The sequence below is a fragment of the Pyrus communis genome, chromosome 5, assembly GCF_041283825.1.
Source record: "Pyrus communis isolate YQ-2024b chromosome 5, ASM4128382v1, whole genome shotgun sequence".
Lineage (NCBI taxonomy): Eukaryota > Viridiplantae > Streptophyta > Magnoliopsida > Rosales > Rosaceae > Pyrus > Pyrus communis.
The window spans coordinates 35,084,176-35,108,112 of NC_142569.1; the positions used below are offsets into that span (position 1 = coordinate 35,084,176).

The 23,937-nt window shown below is 37.0% G+C and overlaps 2 protein-coding genes and 1 pseudogene across 3 annotated transcripts; all 3 read right to left on the minus strand.

Moving 5' to 3' along the window:
* Positions 1 to 43: 43 nt before the first annotated feature.
* Positions 44 to 4,314, minus strand: LOC137725119 (tRNA-specific adenosine deaminase TAD3-like; annotated as a pseudogene). The gene is made up of 6 exons (XR_015962168.1): positions 4,274 to 4,314; positions 3,973 to 4,072; positions 2,876 to 2,915; positions 776 to 1,168; positions 555 to 670; positions 44 to 448 (listed from the first exon to the last, which is right to left on the minus strand). The product of XR_015962168.1 is annotated as a tRNA-specific adenosine deaminase TAD3-like (transcript).
* A 1,187-nt stretch (positions 4,315 to 5,501) lies between these two features.
* ATWHY2 (WHIRLY 2) lies at positions 5,502 to 8,141 on the minus strand. The gene is made up of 8 exons (XM_068463041.2): positions 7,984 to 8,141; positions 7,355 to 7,446; positions 7,163 to 7,260; positions 6,971 to 7,063; positions 6,780 to 6,874; positions 6,470 to 6,543; positions 6,066 to 6,154; positions 5,502 to 5,948 (listed from the first exon to the last, which is right to left on the minus strand). The coding sequence occupies exons 1-8, from the start codon at positions 8,073 to 8,075 to the stop codon at positions 5,826 to 5,828; spliced, it is 756 nt and encodes a 251-aa protein (XP_068319142.2). The 5' UTR covers positions 8,076 to 8,141; the 3' UTR covers positions 5,502 to 5,825.
* Positions 8,142 to 15,376: 7,235 nt separating this feature from the next.
* On the minus strand, positions 15,377 to 18,112 carry LOC137723596 (protein BEARSKIN2-like). Its single transcript, XM_068462797.2, has 3 exons — positions 17,790 to 18,112; positions 16,524 to 16,804; positions 15,377 to 16,334 (listed from the first exon to the last, which is right to left on the minus strand). Exons 1-3 carry the CDS (start codon positions 17,953 to 17,955, stop codon positions 15,594 to 15,596), a joined length of 1,188 nt encoding a protein of 395 aa, XP_068318898.2. The 5' UTR covers positions 17,956 to 18,112; the 3' UTR covers positions 15,377 to 15,593.
* Between the last annotated feature and the right edge of the window lie 5,825 nt (positions 18,113 to 23,937).

Here is a 23,937-nt window from a genome sequence, read left to right on the forward strand (position 1 = left end):
CATGCACAACCGTTCGAGCAAACCGTTTCAAAGGGAACATTTGCTTACTATAATGATGATGCGGCATCGATAATATTGCAAATAAATTAAAAGAGTTGTTAAGAGGGAATCGGATTTTTTACGACATATTTTCAATGGAGAGGAATGCAAAGTAACATGAACCCATCAAACCATGAACTGAATATTTTAGATAAGAGCCGAGCTGGGCCGATCCGATCCAATCCACTTCAGTCCAGTCTGCTGAGAGTCAGTGGTTTGTAGCAGTGCTAAAATGGGGGAGTTGAAGTTTCAACCGTCCGTCCCTAATGAGACCCTGAAAACACCATAGTGATGATTCAAGCTTCTTCGGCCTTGTAGTCTGTGGACACTCCCCATTGCTCCTGCTTTTGCATTTCGGCATGCGAAGAATATCCACATGATCCTCTGGTGTACAAGTGCCATTTCACACCTTCATACATTCACAATCACAGCAGCATCATCATCATTATTATTATTACTGAACCATATAGACAAAGGAATCTAAACTCAGGGCTCGATCAGTTTCAATAACTTACAATATGCATGGCTCCCAAACTAGGTACATGTGGAAACCTGTGCACAGGCAAGGCCTCGCTGATAATGACCTGCTACAACCTTTGCTATCTACATCCAGATTGTCGTCTCCATTAACCTGATGAATACGTGATAAGACGACTCTTTAAGAATAACTACTGTGAGGTAGCAATATCAGGGACATAAGAAATTAAATTATGTGAAGAAGAATGAAACAACTCACATTAGTACAGTTGGCCTTTTGTTTTTTTGCCAGAGAGCCTGCCGAAGAAGACTGCTGGGGAAAAGAAGTCTGTCCCTGGCAGCAGAAGATTCAATAGCAACAATGCAGTGTGACGCAAAGGGTGGCAATAATGCAAACTCGTGTCTGATTCTTGCTGAGACCATCCTCAAGGATTCAAACAAGAAACATCACTGTACAATTGTTCTGATTTATCTGGAAAGCCATTTGAATGCTCTTCACGGCTCAATACACCGTTCGTATTGCTATGACAAACACAAGTTTCCCGCTTTCCACTGCAGCTGGTGTCAAGGGTGATCTCGTTTTTGGGATTATAACAAGAACAAGTTTGATCATATGCCTTAGCGATTACCTGTTTATAACTGCAGCATTGACCTCAACAGTTATGACACAAGCACCGAGCAAAGACTCAGTGGTGTGCTAATAATGAATTCTTAGTCTCCTTCCCTATCACTCAACCTAATGAACACTTGGCAGTCAACAATACAAGTGATACACCAGATGAGGACTCAAATGTAGGTCAGCTAGACGAAATTGAAACATAAAAACCTGTTCAAATGTTCCGACGACATTGTTTTTCATTTAATATCAAGAAAAAGTAGAGACATCCCCTGCAACCCCAGACTTAAGTTTCAGTGTAAGATTGAACCAAAAAACCATTCAGGAAAACCTGCTTATATGTCCAATCCAAAGCCAGAAGGGGTATCTGGAAATGAATACTCTTCTAAAAACTCCTAAAAGGACACTTAAAAAGTCAATAAGAAAAAGAAAAACTACACGAGGTGGCATTCTGTGTGCGTTGGGGGAGTGGGGGAGAGAGGGGGTGCCTCTGCCTGGGAGAATTTAAAACAAGTTTCAATTAATGTTAAATCTTATATCGAAAATTTAAGGCCTTGCATTGCACAAAATGAACTCCTTGGACCCTCCACCCATTGCTGTTTAGTTTTAGGTTGGATTGCTTAACTTTCACAAGATATGATATCAGGTAATCCATCCACGTGCTAAGACCAGTTTGGTCACACATGTTTTACATCACCCAATCCACGTGTTTTGCTTAGGGAAACCACTTGGGAACGGATGCGTCGGTAATAGGCCTAGCAAACGGGTCGTGTCTGTCGTGTTCGTATAACACATATTATCTTAATGGGTGCTTAATAGGTCGGGACCCGACTTGTTATGAAAAAATATTTGTTTTCTTAAATTTGCACATACCACACATTGCCACATAAATATTACTTCAAAATATTAAAACACATTTGTCGTTTGAGTACTACATCTACACTCGAAAATAAGAGCCTAATAAAAAAAATATCCATACACTACTAGTCTATTACAAAATATTAAATGTGCAAGGATATGCAAAATGAAATAGTTTTTATTTTCAAGGTTGTGACGTCTTTTTCAAAAGTTTAAACCTTGCCAATGGAATTCAAAGCTTGCATGTTATTCCTTTTACAAAATCCTCAATTTTCATCGATCATTATGAGGAAATTGTATTGGAACTTTGGCTTGATCTATTGCCTTCAAGAGTTATGTTGATGATGTTTTCAATAAGGTTTTCCACGTCAAAACTCTATTCCGCATAAAATAAGTATAAAAAAACCAAACATTAAAAACCATATCCATATCCATATCCATTCAAATTCACATATCCATTTCAATTTCAATTTTACATATCCAATTCAATTTCACCTATCTATATCCATTTCAAATTCACATATCCAATTCAATTTCAAAATCCAATTCACATATCCACAAATCACAATCCAATTCAAATTTACTTTCAAATTCACAATTCAATTAAAAATACCTTGCACTTGCAGGTTGCAGCCTTGCTTAATTGCTTTGCTTGTTCCAAATCTCCAAAGTTGGAAAACAAATATAGACCCCACTTATTAATTTCAAGTAAATAGACCCCAAATGAAACATAGATACAAATAAACTCGCGGCGTTCACAATAAAAAAAAGGACCTGCCTACCAATTGTCAATACTTGGGACAAATAATTCCATACAAATAATTAAGACATTGCATCTACTACAACAAAACAAAAATAGGTGGGGCGTCACTACTCTGTCATTACCTGCCTCACAGGCCACCTGAATTCTAACCTCCCCAATCCCCTGATAACATATCCTCAAAAATACAAAATTCATACCTTTAGCATGTGCTTGCTTGTGCGTGGTTCTCTTGTGGCTACCGGAGTCGAGTTGAAGGAAGTGAACGGAGGAGGATGCGAGAGAGATGCGGATTAAGTAGACGGCGCATGAGTAAGTCTGGACTAGAGAGATTAGAGTGAATGAGAGAGAAGAGTAGGATAGCCTCCGACCTAATGCATAATGGACGACTGAGATTAAATCTCAGCCGATCTAATGGTCACCAAATTTTTAAATTTAATTATATATATAATTATTATAGTTTTTAGGGGTATAAAATTGTTAAATTAATATATATATATATATATATAATTATTATAGTACTTTTTTAGGGGTATAAAATTATAAAATTAATATTTTGCTTATCGTGTATCGTGTTATCCACCTATATACCCAAACAATCCGTTATCTTAACATGTGCTTATCAGGTTTATCCGATAACGATCCGATTTGTAATCGTGTCGACCCGAACACTTTTTCATTTTGTGTTGTGTCGTGTTGGATTATTGGGTCGTGTCAGGAATTACCAGACTTAGTCGGTCAACATTTTGTTGTAAAGCGTTACATCAACTTTTACAAGTTTAGTATAAAACTTAGTTTCATAGCGTAGAATAAACTAAGAATCAAGATTATGATCAACTCCTTTAAGGTCATTATCTTTTATCATTATTCTTAAATGGAAAAGTAAATATCTCCTCAATTGTATGCTATTATTGTCCTCAAACTGATGCTGATCCATGCATGTCGAACAGCAGTAGCACTAAGACTACAACAGGGTACTGGCTGAAAAATAAGTAAATAACAAGACTGCAAGAGAGAACAAAAATAAATTCATCCTAACCCTTCCATTTCATTTAGGAATTTTTAAAATAGTAGCGTCATTTTGAATATTTAAAAGCATATCAGAAAAGCATGACATAAATACTACTGAAAGCACATTGCTGATATGAGATCGAGCAAATATAATTGTGTGTGTGTGTGTGTGTGTGTGAGAGAGAGAGAGAGAGAGAGAGTAATACTTTACCGAATTATCACCAGACTTTGCCAACTGAATAGCATACTTCATGAAGCTGAAGACCGAATGTGAGTCCTCTTCACTGAATCCAGTAATGCCTTCGATATTACTGTATTTAAAAGGTAAAGGACAAACAAAAAAACGAGTCAGGACAATATTAAACAAATATGATTTGGCATTTGTGTTCTGGGAATGCAGAACGAGGAGCCCCCAGCAGAAAAAGGAAGTAACAAACCCACACTGCAGAGGTGCAGATAAAAAAGAACTTTTATCTATCCATCCCATATAATGCCTTATACTTGTGCCATACCTTGCACTGTTCTTCCCACTCGTCTTTTGATGATGCTGCATACTTGCAAAGTAAACTGATAGTCACAAACGACTGAGTTTCTCCTGTAAAGTAAACTGATAGTCAACGGTGTATTTGATACACCCCAAAGATAAGATAGTAAGAACAATGTGGTCACCATGACCCCCCACATCAGGGCAATATCAAGTAGGAGTTGGAAATGTGCACAATTGTTAGACAGATTTTTGTAGATATGCTAGGATAACAAGAGATTCATACCCCATTTGGTCAAGCTGATGATTATTGTGTTCTGATAGACACGTTTGCAAGGATATTAAAGGTAACGTAGGACATAACGCCCCAATCCACCATAGAGAGGTGTAGTTTTGTTTGACTAATTGCTTTGAGCCTTGTGGTTAGGCAATCTTCTACGGCCCTTCCCTCAGTAAATAATCTTTTGTCTGACCAATGAAATGCAATGAAGAAAATCTTGTTCATTGGTTAAGAATATGAACATCTCCAATTTGCTACCGATGAACCCTTTTTAATCGAGTCCAGGTCACACTCAAACATAACATTTTAATAACTAACTAGCATAAATTTAAGATTTATCATTTTTATTCAAAATAATTAGAAAAGTTGCAGTGAATAAAATGAATACTTAATGAATCACAGAATAAACTGCATATGGTATAGACCGAAAAACACAATTCGCAGTAAAAAGATGTTCAATGCATCAACTATACTGAATTGGTTTCTTGTTTTTGTTGTTTGTAAAAATTGAATTGGAAAGGAATTAATTCTCATAAAAGGGGGTTTAGGGTTTAAGAGATAAAAGAGAGAGAGAGAGAGAGAGAGAGAGAGAGAGAGAGAGAGAGACCTCCTTGAACAAATTTCTTGTGCACCCTGCTTGAGGTGTCGGAGATTTTCCTGCGGCGCTATTTGGTTCAAACAATAGTAAGAAAGAATGTAAAGAATTGGGACATAGCCTGCCGGCAGTAAAGGAAACCAAGCTTACCAAACGAGAGTGTTGGCAAAGTTAGGGTGTATGACTGAAGCAATGGCATCCACCGTGGGCTGTTGGTCAGGAGGGATTGGGATTGGTGGGTTATCCGACGGGTCACTCAAACTAAAATCGTTGAAACATATTAGCAGTTTTGTTGTTTTCTTTCGATTGCTTAATGCATTGAGAGCTCAATTGACTCACAAGAATTCACTCCATCACTTTCTTGCTTCCTGTTGTTGGATATATAACAACAATTGGTGGCACTTGAACTATCAAAATTCAACAAGTACATAATATCATATAATTAGATACCAACCGAATCTATTAACTCACTTTAAACCCCCTACTTTTAGCTTTAAAGTTACATATATATCATGCTGAAAATAATCACTTAAGCGTTCTAAGCCAAAAGAAAAGCCTACACCAGGTCAAATAAGCTTTTGGCAACACAGCAAAATACACCATACACCACCATAAGTCCATAACAAGTCCATCCTAGTAGGAACCCAAATTTGCAAGTCCAAGTTCCTTTAGCTTGTCATAAAGATGAGATTCGAGAGGCGGACTTCATCTATCCCACTCCTCCAAAAGCTGTGGAACCGCCTTTGATTCTTGCCCTCCTCCACCACCACCACCTGCTGGCATCTTGTTCGTCAATCTATCCCAACCCATGATGTGGGGCAATGCAAACTGCATGAGAAATATTCATTTTCTTACAAGCATTACAATTTTATTGAAATATTAAAGTGCATATCAATCATTGTTTTTCCAGTTATAGAAAACTTCAAATTTATAGTCATGTCATACACTGCAAGCAGTCTTCATAACAGCAAATTCAGCAGTCGTGACAGGAACTGAGAAACTCTCTCTGGTCTTTAGCAGGTTGTTGACAACAGCTGCCAATGAAAACGGGAGGAAAATGTCAAACTCAGATAGCATTAATCCCCACATCAGCAAATGACTCAAAAACTTAATTTTATATTAAGTTTCAGTAACCAAAAAGCACACGTATGTGATAATCAATACATCAAAACTTCCAAGTCACTTGGTCAGATTTTAAGTCGATGCCTGGATATATCGCAACTTCAAATATTATTCTTATTATATATAAAGCACGTACAAAGTAACAAATACGAGAAGATAATCCACTTATTAGGGACTTCACATTCATTAAGTACACACGAGAATATGAGAAGATATAACATGCTTACTTAAGGAAACAAAGTAGCCACTGCCATCCGCATGAGGCTTAATCGATAAGCTCTTCCTCACTTGACCAGCATTACTGTAGCACGGATTGCTCATTAAAGTCTAACTATCTATTTCCAAAAATAATAACAATTTTAGGAAAAAAAGAAAGGATAAAAAAGTGACGCTTTCATATTAAAGCACCATGATCGATATTATGCCATCTGAAAATTGGTTTGAACTTTGATCAAAATCCAGTTCTTTCCATGACGTATGAAAAAAGAAATAAACCCTTGTTACATATGTTTCCACAATAGTGGGAGGAAAATCAACCTTGATTTCATTGAGGGATCATGAAATAGTTCACAAGAATCATTGGGACCCAAGCTTATCAGAGCGCCAACCTCTGTAGCTGATAAAGCAAACATCTGGAAGCAAATGTCATTGAATGAAGAGAGAGAAGTTCGGGAAGTAAACAATATATAAATCTACATAATGTAAATAAGAAGAGGTACAGAAGTTACCTGTCTCTTTTCCCAGTCATACTTACGTTCACCAATGGCAGGAGTGAACTTCAACATGACAGAACCACGCCGATCAACTACAAGACTTCCAGACTATGCAATACAAAAGGAGACGAATGAGGAGATATGGTATTGTCTCCCTTCAAAAGACATGAGATCAATGAAATTACGAATGAAAAGAGACGTGCGTACTTCCAATTTAGTGAATGTTGGAAGAACAGGAGTCAAAGAGAGGGCAGCTTTGCCTTTGAAGATATCAAAAGAAGCATATACTTGATGAGAACTGGGACCTGAAGGTTCAGGATCAAAAGGTAAAACTTGATCTGTGAGGAGAAAACCATATAAGAGGTAAAACTCGAAATACTAACTGCATAAACTAATTACCTTTAACAGAAAATTTCTGAGTGGCAGTTGAAAATCTGGTGATATGAGTAAAAGCATACATTGATAAAGCATCTCTAGTGCAGAAATGGCTCCTGGTTTCCACAAAGAAAATCAGAACAATAATAAGAGAGACGGAAGAATGGAGCGTAATCTTAGGAACGGGATTCAATGGAAGAACCATTCAAAAACTTACATTCTTAAGAAGAATTATCGCATGATTTTCACCTTAAATTAAAACAACAGCAAAAGGGCTGGAGATGTTCTTCTATTACAAGAATTGGGTTTTACGGATTTACCAATGGGAACCAGAAATAACTGGAAGTAGATAGTATCTAGTATCAACACAGATAAACTGGCAGAATTTAATGATACCAGATTAAATTAGATTTTGAAATTAACAAAACATTGCCACTCAAAGTTTCAGCCTTCACATCCAATACACCTATCGATTTGCAAAAAGGAACCAAATTTTCATTTCTTGGCAGCCAGATTCGATCAATCAGGTAGTTTTGAACTTGAAGGGTATATTTTTCAGGGTTTTAAAAACAGATAAATTGTAAGGGTTTTTCCTTTTTCTTTCAAAGAAAAAAGGAAATTCGTACAAGAAAAAACGGGAAGAGAAATGGTACCTGAATTTCGCGGTGGAAGAGGACAAGACGCGCAACACCTTCAACATCTTTGTTGCTCGAGAGAGAGAGAGGTGGGGAATGCCACTGCTCATGCTTCTGCACTTCTGCTTTGATACCTTTGAAATATCGAGACGACTTGCCGTTTTTCTCGACTCAACCGGTCCACACGAGCCAGGGCTTTTTGAGCTTGTTCGGGCCGGCCCGTGACAAGATGGACCGAGCCTTGACTCGCCCCTTTAATCCCTTATGTATTCTCCCAAAAGCAATAGGATTTACGATAACAACGAGGATTCCAAGGATTACAACTACATGGACTAGAAATTTCTGTTTTGCAAAGTAAATATCAATTTGCTGAAAAAAATATCAATTCTTCTATCTACAATGGGGCATCATTTGAAATTTTGATCCGGGCCTTAAAAAACTTAAGGCATATATTGAATTTGATTTGATTCGCTTTTGACTAAAATTGAACTTCTCACATACACATGAGAAGATATTAATACCACTAAATCGTAAGGCCCTAAAACTGTTTTTTTTAGTTGATTTTCGATATACTTCTTAAGAGTTTGTTTTACATATTATGCATGCGATGAGGGGCCATTTCATTACAGACACGTCCACAAGTGTCGGCTTAGGTAGTAAATTAGGACATGCATGACATGAGTAATTAATTGGCAACCCTTTCTCTCACAAAATGTATGTCAAACTCTATATGTTTTGTCCGTTGATGTTGAACAGGATTCAATGTTAAGACTATAGCTGAAAGATTGTCACAGTACAAAGTTGGCGTATCAGAAACTGAAACCTGCAGAAAATTCAATAACTGTTTAATCCAGTCAATCTCAGTTGCAGAAGAAGATAATGCCCTATACTCGGCCTCTGTGGATGACCGAGAGACTGTTTGTTGTTTCTTGGAGGACCATGATATCAGATTCAACCCTAGAAAACAACCAAACCAGTGGCGGATTGCCTATCATTAGGATCCCTTGCCCAATCTGCATCACTAAAAGCTTTAAGATCCAAGTCTCCCTTAACATATTGAATACCACAACCCTATGTTGCCTGAAGGTATCTAAGAATTCTCTTGACTACCAGAAAATGAGATTGCATTGGTGCCTGCATGAATTGACTCACTTGATGTACTGCAAAAGCAATATTAGGCCATGTGAAAGTGAGATACTAAAGAGCACCCACTAAACTTCTATACAATGCTGGATTGTTATACGGTTTCCCATCATCCTTCAATGACCTATTGTAAGGTAAACAGGAAGTGGCACACGGCTTGGAAGACAACATGTCAGACTTGGTGAGAAGATCTGTGACATACTTATCTTGAGACAAAAATATCCCATTTGGTTGTTGTACAATCTGTATGCCTAGAAAGTAATGCAATGGTCCTAAATCCTTGATATCAAACTCATTTGCCAAGGCATGAATAACCTCACTAACACATTGACTTGCACTGCCTGTGATGATGATATCATCAACATACAATAAGAGGATCACAATAGAACCACCACCATGCTTGACAAATAGAGAAGAATCATAGTAAGTGGACTGAAACCCCAATAATGGTAGAAACTTGGTAAATCTTTCATTCCATGCCCTAGGGGCTTGTTTCAAACCATATAATGACTTATGAAGCTTGCAAACATAATCACCATGTTTAGAATCAAGGAATCCAGGAGGTTAGGACATATATACCTCTTCTTGAAGAATGCCATGTAAAAAAGCATTTTTCACATCCAATTGTCTTAAAGACCAGCCATAGTGTGCAGCCAAAGCAATAACTAGTCTCACAGTTGTTGGTTTTACCATTGGATCGGAATTCTCCCCATAGTCTATTCATTCTTCTTGATTGAATCCCTTTACAACTAATCTGGCCTTATATCTTCCTATAGATCCATCAACATTTTTTATTATTTTGAACACCCATTTGCACCCCACTAAGTTTTTGTGAGGAGGAAGAGGTACCAAGGACCAAGTACCTTGATTATGTAGTGCTGTGAGTTATTTTTTCAATGCATCACACCACACATGAGATTTTAAAGCAGATTTATAGGTAGTAGGTTCCATTTTGGTGAGATTAGCCCCTCCATGTTCATGTATCACAGACAGGAATGCAATTTTCTTAGAAATGCCACTCTTCGATTTAGTTTGCATGGGATGCAAATTGAATGTTGGAACAGGTATGACTACTTGGAGTTAGTCAGGCTGGAATTCAGGTACCACAAGGATAGAATAGGATAATGACTGATCTGCAGTGCCAGTAATGGTTACAACTTCATTGAGATCACCAGTGAGGTAATTGCTAATTGATGTGACAGATGGCATAGACAGACTAGATTCATTTGACAGGTTGTTTGTAGGTATAGGGTGACTCCTAGTGTCCATGAAGGAAATATTTGTGAAAATAAGTTCATTTGAGCAATATCTATGCATGTTATTAACAATTAAAAGGTGGAATCATGCTTGTATGCACTAAAAAACAAAACTTAACCCATGAAATTCAAAACCTAGTAGTTATGGTGAACCAAGACTCAACTCAAAACAAAATGAGTTAAGAAATCTTATACCTTTGTTGATTCCTTTTTGCATAAGCAAAGGCTAATCACCTAAGAGAGAGGGTCTTCATTCCTTTCTTCTTAGCTCCATGGATTTCTTGAAGGATGATGGTAGAATGGATTCTCCAAGTTCCCTAAATGAAGAACCTTTAAGTCTTCACACTAAGGAAAGCATTGATGAAGAGATGAGTGATCTTGGATGAAATAGATGCTAGTAATTTCTCCAAGGTGGCCAGCCTCCTAGAGAGAAAATGAGAGCTCGTGTTCTCATCTTTTTCTCCTAAAGAAAACCCTAAGGATGAAATGGCTATAAAGTTGCCTTTATACCACCTCACAATGAAGTGGCAAACTTGCAATTAAGCCAAGTTTACTATCCCTCACTCTTATGGCCCGCCATATTGGGTTTTTTGGGCTTTAAGGCCCTTTGTGTTTCAGGTTGTCATACAACTTGAGCTAATGGGCTTGACATTCAAATCCCATTGGGCCTTGCAGCCCAAAACTAACCCAAGGTCTATAACGAACATAATCGTTTGATTAATTAACATATTAATTAATCCTAGCCATAAATAATTAAACCATTTAATTATCCTTACTCATCTCCGTTGTTTCTTCAATCTTTACCTTACTTGGTGTACGATCCATTAAGTTCCTTTTAGCGAGGCAGTGAGCGATTAGAACTCTTCAAATTGATTGTGAATTGAAACTTACTTTCAATTCTCCCTTTAGTGATTATACACCTTTAGGGCCTCCACAAACCATGAGTGACACCTAATAGTATGTTATGGCTACCTAAGCTAATCAGAAGAGGTGGAGAACCTATTCAGTTTAGGATTATAATGCAATACGGTATTTCTCTAATACAATACTCTTGACCACATTGTTTGGTTTGATAGTTTATTCATGCCTATTATCCAATGTGATTCTCTTACTTATATGATTACCTTGAATGTGATTTGGAAAAACTTCCTAAATCTCATTCATACTCTGGCCATAGATTCTCAATCATATCATAGAGTATTGTCCCTCAAACGGTTTGAATGTTAAAGATCCCTTGTTGCGCATTCACTTGCCTCCATGGCTAAGTGGCTTAACCCCAACTATGTCGTGGACATCCTCTGACGGAGTGACTTTGACATAGTCAAAGATCAAGGACCTAACCACAAGACAACTATGATGCCTCAAGTCAAATGACTACTTTGTATTATCTCAACCATGAGTTCTCATGTGACATGAATATGAGAACTCTTTGTTAATCATGTTCAGTGGACTTATTCTCTATTGAGCACCTACATGCTTGTCTTGGTGTCAGTGACACCAATGACTTGAAACCAATCACTCTCCCTAAGAGAAGACATAACACGTACTGATCTTAACAGACTGTTAATGCCCAATTGGCAATCCTATGATCATGAACGTTTAGGATATGTACACAAAAGAAAATGGTCTCATGAATCTAACTTATTTAGATCACATTCTCCCAATTACATATTACTTGGACTTATCGTTTAAGTATGTAACATTTATATGAGACGGCTTAAAACAATAATATTTGCCCCTTATATTAAACTAGATTAGTTTAACATGTGAAATGTCCGTAAAGTATCATCATATGATTGGTTTTAGGGCACATTTCCAACAGTCCGTTGAACTATTTGAATCAAACTCTGAGGAACTAGACTGAACAAGACTAGGAGAAGAAGCAGAAGGCATAACCATCACATTATCATTGTTTGGCACCAAAACAGGATGATAAACTATTGAGGTAATTACTGGAGAAGTGATTGGTTAAACAGAAGACACTAGGTTGGAATAAGGAAAGTCAAATTCATCAAAGATCACATGCCTTGATATATAAACCCTTTTCTTAGTAACCTCAAAACATAAGTACCCTTTAAACTTAGAAGCATACCCTAAGAAAGTACACTTTGTAGTTCTAGGTTAGAGTTTGGTACTGTTATAAGGTCTAAGTTATGGGTAACAAGAGCAACCAAAAATTCTAAGATGTTGAATTTCTGGAATTACATGAAAGAGTAGCTCAAATGGAGATGTGTTATTCAATGTAGAAGATGGCATTCTATTGATAAGATAAACAGAGGTTTGAGCTGCATATGACCAAAATAAAGGTGGTAAGGAAGCTGTTTATACCAGTGTGATAGAGGTCTCAATGATGTGGCTATGTTTTTGCTCGGCTAAGCCGTTTTGCTCAGGAGTATAAGGACAAGACATATGATGAAGAATCCCTTTATTCAAAAGAAAAGCTTGAAAGGATTTCCCTATATACATCCCTCCCTTATCTGTTTGTAATATTTTCACAGAGACATCAAATTGATTTGTAATGTATTGATAAAAGGAGACAAAAGTAGGGTAAACATCATTTTTATTGCTTATTGGAAAAATCCAAGTATATCGTGTACACTCATCAATGAAGGTTACATAATATTTGAACCCTTCAATGGACAAACAAGGAGCTAGGCCCCACACATCACTATGAGCTATCTCAAAAGGTTTTACAAACTTAAACTGAGACACAGGAAAATGAAGTTTTGTAAACTTTCCTTCCAAACAGGTAGAACACAACATAGACAGTGAATCAGTACTACAAGACACTTTGGACTTTCTTAAAATTTGAGATACTATAGGATTAGAGGGATGACCTAGTCTGTTATGCCATAATCTTGAATTGAGTTGCTGTCCAAGGTAAGCAGCATCATAGGCACGTTTTGAAGAAGCACTGGATGTTGGTGAGATAATATGATACAACCCATTATTGCACAGTGCTTTGTAGATTATCCTCCCTATGGTTTTATCCTGAATCTAGAAACAAAATGCATCAAATATTAACCAACAATTATTATCCAAGCAGATTCGATGAACTGACAGCAGATTCTGTGTTAATTTGGGTACACATAAAACGGAATTTAATTTCAGAGAATGTAATGGAGTTTAAAGAACTATGGAGCTAATATGAGATATGCCTAAACCTTCACCATTAGCAGCTTGCATAGTCTCATTTGATGGGTAAGGTGTTGCAAGAGACAAATTCTGCAACTCAGTTGTCATGTGATTTGTTGCTTCTGAGTCGGTGAGCCATACTTGCTGAGATGAAGCAGATGGCTGTGGAGAATGAGACTAAGGTCCAGAGTTGGTGTGAGTATACATGGCATTCATTGAAACACTAGAATTCTTCTAGAAGAAAAAAGTAGCACTATGATTAAAGTTCCCACAGATTTGACACCCTGAATTAACCCCCAGCATTTCGAAAACGACAAATATTAGCAAAGTGATTATTTTTTCGACAGATTTGGCAGCCTTGAGAGACATGAGCATTTCTAAATCTACAAGTGTCTGCAAGATGATTATGCTTGCCACATATTTGACAAGTCATCAACGGAGAAGAACCAAACTGTTGTGGAGAGTTTCCCAAAATTCCAAGTCCAGAATTGGGAAAGAATGGCTTTTTATTTCCAAACCTGTTATTAGAATTAAACCTATCCCTGCCTTTATTCTTGTTATTGAAACCTCGATGACTGTTATACTAATAATTGGAGTTAGTATTCTGAGATGGAAAACCACCAGAGTTCTTTGAAGGAAACTGTTAAGCAACCAAAGCAGTAAACATAGGGGCAACATTCATAGTTTCAAGCATTACTTCTTCAGCAAGTAACTAGGAATGAAGATCTTTCAATGAAATAACAGTATCTCGACCCCTAATGACTGATTGAATGGTATTGAACTCAGAAGGTTGACCATTCAATGTAAGAATTACAATATGATCATCCTCAAAATAAACACTAGCAGCTGACAAATAATCTCTAGCTTCCTTAATCCTTTGAAGATACAAAGTGATGTAATCATTACCTTTCTTGATAGTTTGCAGCTCAGATTTCATTTGGAAAATACTGGTTCGAGTAACTATGGAAAATTGTTCCATCAGACGGGTCCATAAATCCAAAGAATTGGTGCTCCCAATTGCACAAGAAATTGCAGGAGGCGAAAAGGTTGCAAAAATGAGTTGCATCAAAGCTTTGTCATGCATTTTTCCAAATCTTGAAGGCATCAGATTCAACTTGAGTAGTAGTACTATCAGAAACAACTTTAGAATCCCTAGATATCACATCGGAAAATTGAGGAGGACAAGGAGTAGACCCATCAACAAACCCCATAATTCCATAACTTTCCAACAAAAACAACATCTGAAAATGCTAGGTCAAGTAATTGGTATCATCCAACTTCATGATTACAGATGTAGAGACAGAGGAGATAAGAGATGTAATAGGCGATTGCAAGATTTGCAACTGAGAGACGGTCACCATTGTTGTAAATTTGCTTCACTGAAATTGACAGAGAACAAAGGTCGAACACTTGGTGTGCGTAAAACCAAACACGAATTCAAGAACCCTAATTTGAGCAGAAAAAACCCCAAATCAAGAAGCAAGATATAGAGGAAAGAATCGCATACATGTGTGAGCAGAAGCGGAAGCAGATACAGAATTCCCAGATCGATGAACCGTAAAGCTTTATGCTTATTCCGGCGAAGATACCATATAAACCAAGCTACACATATATTAGAGAAGAAGAAGAAGAAGATTGAGAGAAAGAGAGAGAGAGATAAGAGAGAAGACTCAGAGAGAAAGATTTATCTCAATTGTATTGAAATGTTTTTCATCATCTATAACTGTTTCATTACAAGGGTACTTATACTATCTAAGGTAGCTTACTAACTAAGCTATCTTCTACCAACCTTATAACTGCAAGACTAATCTATTGAGATTTGGCAACATCTTAGCCATTCACTTAATACTCCTAACAAACAGCAGGGGCCTATGCAGACAACCATTTCAATCAAGTGCTTTTGTATTAAAATAATTAATTGAAAATTCACAATAAATTCATTAGGAACCAGAAAAACGTCCAATATTTTACTTTCTCTCTAAAAGGAACAACTATAAATTCCTTCCATGGCTGGCGAATTTGGTATATTTCCCTTTATATATAAAATATGCATGGTTAGAGCCATTTTGGTTTGCTAATTAGCTCTAATCCATATTATTTTGCATAGCCCCAAAAATCCATCTCTCCACGCAATGAGAGGTGCTGGGGGTTAATTTGGTTGACAGAAGAGGGTGCATTTGCATCCTCATACCTGGCTGCTCCTTTGGACAACGAATCTTGATCATTTCCAAGGTCATGAGAAGTAACCAGGCGGTCGAGCATAGCCCATTCACTCATCCCCTGGTGATCATGATTATTATCTCTTCCGCCAGCTGCTCCAGCTCCTCCTGCAACCGTATTCAGTTGATGGTTTGGTTCGCACGTGCCAACCTCTAACACTGGCTCACACGCTTGGTACCGGAGGCCCTCACTGCCACTTTCACAGTCTCTAGGGTTTGTCATGAGCTGCTTGACCATGCCGTGGCTAGGTGAATCGTCGGAGGGGAGCTGGGATGAGTAGTCGTCGTAGGCGGAAAGGGGCTTGTGGGCGAGGGTCGGGATAAGAGCTTGGGATTGGAAAGGAGAGTAGTGAGGGGGTGGCTGCAGGTGGGCGTAGTGAAGGCTTGGGTTGTTGTTTAGCTCGAATGCTTGGGTTGCTGCATGGAGTTGTTGGCGTAGTAAGTACTGGTTGTCTCCGTGGCTATGCATGAAGGAGCGAGCTTGCAATTGGCTGTTGCTTGATGTATTTTTGAGCTGCTGATGGTCTGAAGAGTTCATGCTAGAGCTTCCTCCTTCATTTGCAACCTTGAATAAATTTTTCTTCTTGAAAACCCTGCAGATCACCCACCCATCTTCCTGCATGTGTTTGCAATATTTATCGTTTCCAATTAAAATCTCCGAATTAAAGAAAGATATATTAGGTAACAAAAATCCTAAACCCTATCTAATTAATTTCCTTATTATATATAATATAACATAAAGTGACGATCGAGATAACATATAGACTGATGAAAATGAAATGGAGATGGAGATAGTAGTGCATACACTAGATAGGTTTCCATGAGGATCATCACTATCTTCCAGGCGGTACTCGTGCATAATCCAGTCAGTCTTTTGGCCGTGGGGAGCTCTGCCTCTGTAGAAAACAAGGGTTTTTCTCATGCCAATCTGCTTGAAGGTGTTTCTGATGCATTTGTCCCGCCCTGTTGCCTTCCAAAACCCAGCCTTTGTAGCCCTATTTGTCCTCGACCCTGTTGGGTACTTCCTGTCTTTGTGGCTGAAAAAGTACCACTCGTTTTGTGGAGTCGACCCAATCCTACATCTCTCTGTGTACTTGCACCAAAAAAAAAAAAAAAAAAAATTACAGATTATATAGGATTTAGGGTTTTTATTGTGTGTGCATATATTATGTGTGTGTCATTAAGTTAAAAATGCATCAGAAACACCTTCAAGGAAGACCAGCTAATTATTTGTTTACAAGAAATGGTATACTTACGATTTATTTATACCATCATGTGTATTATCTCACTATTAGAGATGTGACTCATCAACATATATGGAATAGAGATAGTACAAATAAATAATGGTATAAATAAATGGTAAAAATAATATTTTTGTTTACTAATTCCATCAGCTTTTCTAGCGTGTAAATTCCCGCTCGTGAGTGTCAAGTTATATGATGCATTTGTTAATATTCCTTGGTTTATAATCAGACATAAATTGTTCAACCAAACCAAGGTGTTCTTTGAATCTAATTGTCAAAGCCTATTAGTCAAGACTCAACCAATATTGATATAATTTAGCCTCCTTAACTTTACTTTTTTTAAAATAAATTTGCAAATTAAATAATGTGTCACCAATAGAAAATAAACACGCTAGTCAACACTTAATAATAATCCAATCATTAACAATCACATCATTCGATTTACAAAATTTGGTTTAAGAATTTGACCTCTCTAGCATACCCTTTTACTTTTAATAGAATTGCATAAATTGAGAAACTTGTTCAAATCTTTTAAACGTTATTTTTTTCCTCCTCTTTGTATCAAATTTTTTTCTACTCCAGCTACAATTATGTTAAAAAAATCTTGACCGAAACCAATTAAGATCGAGTAAAGACAATCTTGAAGAAAAACATTAACAAAGTTCAAAGTTGAATATATTAATCTCAATTAACTAGAAGCGAAGCTTATTAGGTGTTTCCGACCAGCTTATTAATTAGAAACGAAGCTCTTGAGCAAATTAACTAGATCGTAATTGAGCTCAAAGTAGAATTAATATAATTGCAAAAACATAAACAAGTTTTCATACCTTGCAAGTCCCAAGGTTCCATCTTATTCAAGTCCACCTCTCTAATGACCTCCATGTCAAACTTCTGAAAGGACACCTTCTTCTTCAAATAGTAGTGAAGCAACTCTTCGTCCGTGGGGTGGAATCGGAATCCCGGAGGCACACCACCACTCGATGAATTAGCCATCAATCTTCACTTATACCAATCTCAAATATGTATATACGATTCAATCTCAATGTAAAATAGATATTTGCACTAAACAATTAAGTTAGCTAGCTCGTGCTATAGAGGTTTAGCTCTTCTCTCTCTCTCTTCCTCTCTCTCTCTCTCTCTCTCTCTCTCTCTCTGTGTTCTGAGTTTGAGCAATGAATCAAATTTTATGTGGGGATGTTGTCATGGGGCTTAAATATCATTCTAATTGTCAACGGGGGCTATGATTTATGGGAAATGGTTGACGGCCGGTGACGACGCCAACGGAGATGGTTAAAGGTATCGTAAAGCTCAAGTCTACGGAATGAGACGACTAGGATGGCTTTTTCGCCATAATTTACACTTTGTGCGATCTTCTTCACCTGCTTAACTTGGAGGGTGGCTACACTCTCGTCCAATCTACTCATCAATAACAGCGCCATGCACCTTTGGAGATTTTACTTTGTATTATTTTTTTTGTTGGAACACTTTGGATACGGTCTCTAATTATCAATATTTTTTTATTGAAACCTTGTCTATTTTTAGATTTTGATCGAAGTCCCTGACATTAATGTAATAATGTAAGTTACTATAGTTTTTAAATTAAAAATTAAAAATTGAAATGTGTACTTGTTTATATTAATGAGATTTTAAATAAAACGCATAATTTGTGGGATTAAAAATAATAAAATATAAATTATACTCTCTATTATATTGTGTGTACACACACACACACACACACACACACACACACACACACACACACACATATATATATAGAGGTACATTCATCAAATTAACAAAAAAAAAAAAAAATTATTGTATCAACACATGGTTACTGTGACAGCTCGTTCCGAAAATTTTAAAACGTACGCGTGAAAAGACAATTTTGCCCCTAGTGTGAAATTTCGTTGTGTGGTTGTTTTGCGCTTGGTGTGACTGATTGTGGACCACACACACTCTCCCATATTTTCCCTCACCCTTCCCCTTATCCCTGCACCTGTCCCGTGCCATTTCCCTTCCCATTTTCTATCCCATTTGTACGGACCTATATAGAAACCACCCAAATCTTCACAGATCGAAGAAACAAAGTACATATCTATGCTCGTGAGGTCCATATGAGTTCAACCATACCCATTTCAGGTAAGGATACCTTCGTTTTCACGTCGAACTCGGGATACCCCGATTTTGTTACTGTTCATGCACACGTAAATTCTTATGTTTTTGGGAATTTCAAGCTTGTAGGAAGCTTGGTGGGGTCCTTAGGAGGCTCGGGGTGGTTCGTTTGAAGGTTTTGGACGTCGGGATTGTGAGTTTCGAGGTTGGCCGGAGCCTCGCCGGAGAAGACGACGAAATATTCCTAATGCCGTTGACGGAATTCGTTAAAGTTAACAGAATATTTCTAACGGCGTTAACTGACGCCGTCAGCGTGCCCGTGCCTTGGCCGGTGCGTGGGGGCGCGTGCAACGGTGAAATTTTTTTCTAAAAATATGGGGATGTTCCTGAGATTGAGTAGATCAAGTTGGTGTATTCAGACACCCCATTTGAGCATTGTATGAGAAGTTATTTCTTAAGATTGGTTATGTGTTTTAAAATTAACGTTTTTATAGTTGTTTCGCATATAGGTGATACCTATCCCGAGGACGAGCGTGGTCACTCGAGGCTAGGGGGTTACGACCCTTCCACATACCAGTGAGTGGGCTTTTGGTTTTCCGTATATACCTATATACTTATACTTTTCCCAGAAATTGATTTAAACCGTTTATTCGTTTATATGCCATGCATTATATTGCCGTTCATTATGCATTGTTAGTTGCATATATATATATATGTTTGGTGCTGCGGACGCACAGGTAAGTGCCAGGTGAGTTGTGATTTATATTTACATTCAGTAGTGATTTGAGATGCATAGAGAGCTCATAGCATGCACCCCCGGTGTTAGTGCTCCCGCCTAGAGTTGGGCACAGTCCTTCATGTGATGTTCACCTCCCGCACCACACGCTCATCTTGGATCCAAGTTAGGTGCACAGTCCTGTCGTACAGACCACTTTAGGTGGTTCCGACTCGTAGGTGACCCGTGATTATTCGCCCAGCCTTCACGTGATCGTAGCACTTGAGCGTACTTATATTACACCCAGGCCTGTCGTATAGACCACTTTAGGTGGTTCCGACTCGTGTGCAGGTATAATTAGTGAGATGGAGATTTGAGCTCTAGATTCAGCCTTACAGGTCACGTTACGTGACTCCGGCTGACAGATTACATGGCATTGATGTGATATTACCTAAGTATTTGCATTTTACATTCGAGGTTTGGCATGGCATATTTTCCGAGCATGATTTATATATGTATATTATTTTTCTGGGAAGTATACAGGTTTTACGGCGAGGGGTTAGAACTTGTTTATGAAATGATTTTTGAAAAGCTTTGTTTTTGCCCACTCACACTTTTGTTTTGCACCCCTCCAGGTTTTAGTTGGCTAGCACGTTTGGTGGCTTCCCTGAGGATTTTCCCCGACATATCTGACAGACTAGCACCAGTGTAGGACCACCTTCGGGTGTGCTTTTGTTGTGTCGTTTTCTCCCGGACTGCATTAGGTTTTCGTGCTCTGAACTTAGTGTTCACACTTACGCTTGCACTTGTTCGTTATTACTTTGTGTAAAACTGGTTTTTAATTATTCGTATTATTATTTTATTTATTCGTATTATTATTTTATTAGCTTCCGCACTGTGCACATGGTTACGTCACTTCCACGTGACGGTCAGCATGCCGTGATCTCGATCGGGGTGTGTCAGTTACATTCTTCAAAAACCACAAAAAAAAAAAAAAAAAGATATTAGGCTTAATAACATTAGTAAATTTCTTCAATTAAACTTGAAATAGATACATTCTCAAATCAACGACAAGGAATGTACCCATATAATTTTAAAAATAGATTAAAAAAATTTGAATGGATTTTATATTAAAAAGTTGGGTAAATTTTATTTTAAAAAAGGGTACATTTTACATTTAACAAATTGATATATTTAAGAATGGTACATTCAAGATTAAAAAAAATTGAAAATTATATGAATGGGTATATTTAAGATTAAAAAATTGAGAATCTTTTTATAAAAAAAAAACTAATGGGTACAAACTTATTCTAATTTATTATTATTATTTTTTTGGAAATGTTTGAATCGAAAATTAATTAGGAGTTTAATAGAGGTGTGAGTATTAAAACCCTAAATCAATTACTAATTTTTATTTAAAAAAATTATGTAATTAACATGTAAATTCATTATCACATTAATGCTAGGGATTTCAATCAAAATTTGTTAAGTAATAAGGTATCAGTCAATAAACATTAGTAATTAGGGACCGGATACTAATTTTTCTTTTTTTGTTTCATAATACTTAAAAACAAAAAGATTACCTTTCAAGCTACTGGGGTTAAGCCCAATGCTGAACGCGAGTTGCGTGATGGATAAGAGACTAAGTAATTCTTAGTTCGAACTGTCCAAGATAACCTTACTCTTCGGCCTTTTGTTACAATATGCGGCATTTTGGGTCACAGCTTCATGTGGTATGTAGAGATCTGGTTACCAATTGAAGTTTAAAGGAACATTATTTTCAGAAATAAAACTCTTAGCTTCGGTTCGATGTACGTATATAGGTTCATATGTGGTATATATTTGTTAACTGTCCTTGATTTGATCTATCAGTTAATCCATTCAACTCATGACATAGCTACATATGTGAAACTGTCTCTATCTTGTTTATAGAGACATAATTAGCATGTCTCCTTCTATCATTAGAGGCAATACAACTACAATTGGCGACCTGTTTGTTTCATTGGTGTTGCTATTGGTGTTTAGGAACATAAAGAAGGTCTGTCTCTCAATAGAGTACTCCACCAAGTCTTTATCAAGCCTTGATTATCTGTACCAAACTTTCCATCAACGTTCATCATTCATAATCACCTGCTTCACTTATCAATCAAACATATGATATATTAGGAAGACCTATATTGTACGTACTCTTTCTCTAATAGATTTACGACTCACCAATATAAGTAGGTCTAACTTTTATTAGAGAGGATGCAATGTAGTGTCCATACAAGGATTTTCCATCCTGTAAGGGGATGTCATTCCACCCATACTCATTTCTGTTCCATATACCTACTCATGTCGATTCATATGATTTCCTCCATTTTCAAGTAAGCACATACAAAAAGTGTTAAGTAATTAAATCAAGACTTAGGGCTGGTTTGGTTTGCTGTGTTGTGAGAATAAGCAGCTGTGAAATAAAGCAGCAGAGTGTTTGGTAAACCTTTTTGTAAAAGTGCTTTTGAAAAAAAAAAAGGAGTAATATTATAGTGTTTGATAAACTTTTATGTAAAATAAATGTGAAAAAAAACTGGATTTTCAAAGTTGGGTTTTGCAGTTTTGTGTTTTTGGCTTTTTTTCACCCAAAATTGTGAAAAAAAGCTAAAGCTGAATGTTTACCAAACATAAAAAAGCTCCCAACTTTTTTTGATAGCCACTTTTTTTCAGAATCATCTCAGTACCAAACTAGGACTTAAGCCAACGAGCCCCATCAAATTTGAACTTTGATCCTTATTGATCATATACAATCCACGCGCTCCATTGTGACTTTGGAGTAGCTCTTGTTAACTAGTTTTCTGGTTAGTTTAAGGGCACTATATATTTAAAGCAATAAACGATCCCAAGAAAATAAGAAGCAAAATTTAACTATGGGATACTTGATTGTTTCCAAAGCAATGCTTGGAAAACCAGCTACTATGCCTTCTTGGGATTTTCGCATTTGATTGGACGGCTGCAATTTTATATGCATTATTGGCAATATTCATATTAGGTTTAATGGTATTGGGTTTGGTCTTAAATCTTAATATCAAACAATTGGAGACGCAGTCGCCATAGCTCGAGGCTAGAGATCGATCGCACATGTATGATGTATGTAGGGGGATGACCTTCAACTTCAAGGGCTTCAGATTAACAAGTCACTTGATTGAACTGCACTCTTCCTTTCTGTTTTATTGTGATTTGATTTATTTATTATCCTTTCTGTGCGGGTCTACTCTCTACTTATCATCTTAAGCTGTTTAATCTGAGGATTTCATTTTCTTTGACGTACAATGTTATCAAGCCATGCATGAGACCAACCACGAGTGTAGGCTTAGGCTAGTTAATTATAGTATGCCACATGCATGACATGAATAATTTGCTCAATGCATATGGCTCCGTTTCTCCAAGATTCATCCATTTCATCTACTTTGTCTTTGATCATCATCTACTCTTTGCTCTTGTTGCCTAGGCTATTTTCTAGAGTAATTTTTTTTTTTTATAAAATTAATATAATGTTATGATATTGACAATATTTAATCAAATTTCAATGAGATTTTAAGGTACACTATAACAACAAAATTTACTAATTCATGCCACTACAGCTGCTAGCGTGCAAATCTTTTGATTTCGAATCAGGTCAATCTTATGCATCACTTACACATCTCCTACACTTCACACCTCGCATGACTTTGTGAATTCAGATATTACGTTGCAATACGTTTGTCTCCTGGTTCTGTTTTTTATTTTGTTTTTACATTTGGATTTAGACGCTACATTGTAGTGTTCATTTCTAGTTTATCTTCTACATTTGGATTTAGACTCTGCCTTGCAATCACCGTTTTTGGTTATACTTTTACATTTGGAGTCAGACTTTACAATGCAATGTCTATTTATGGTTCTGGTTTTACATTTGAATTCAGATTCTACAATGTTGTGTTTATTTTTGTGGTTCTACTTTCCTATGGATTGTCTTCAAGTTTTAGAATGGTGCAATTTTTGTGATGGTTCCATACTCTATGACATCTTCAATGCACTTTCAAATCTTATTCTAAGGCGTCGTTTGAATATGATTCGTTAAAACATGCCATCATCAACAATTTCTGTCTTTTTTGTAAACTACATTGGAAGAGGCA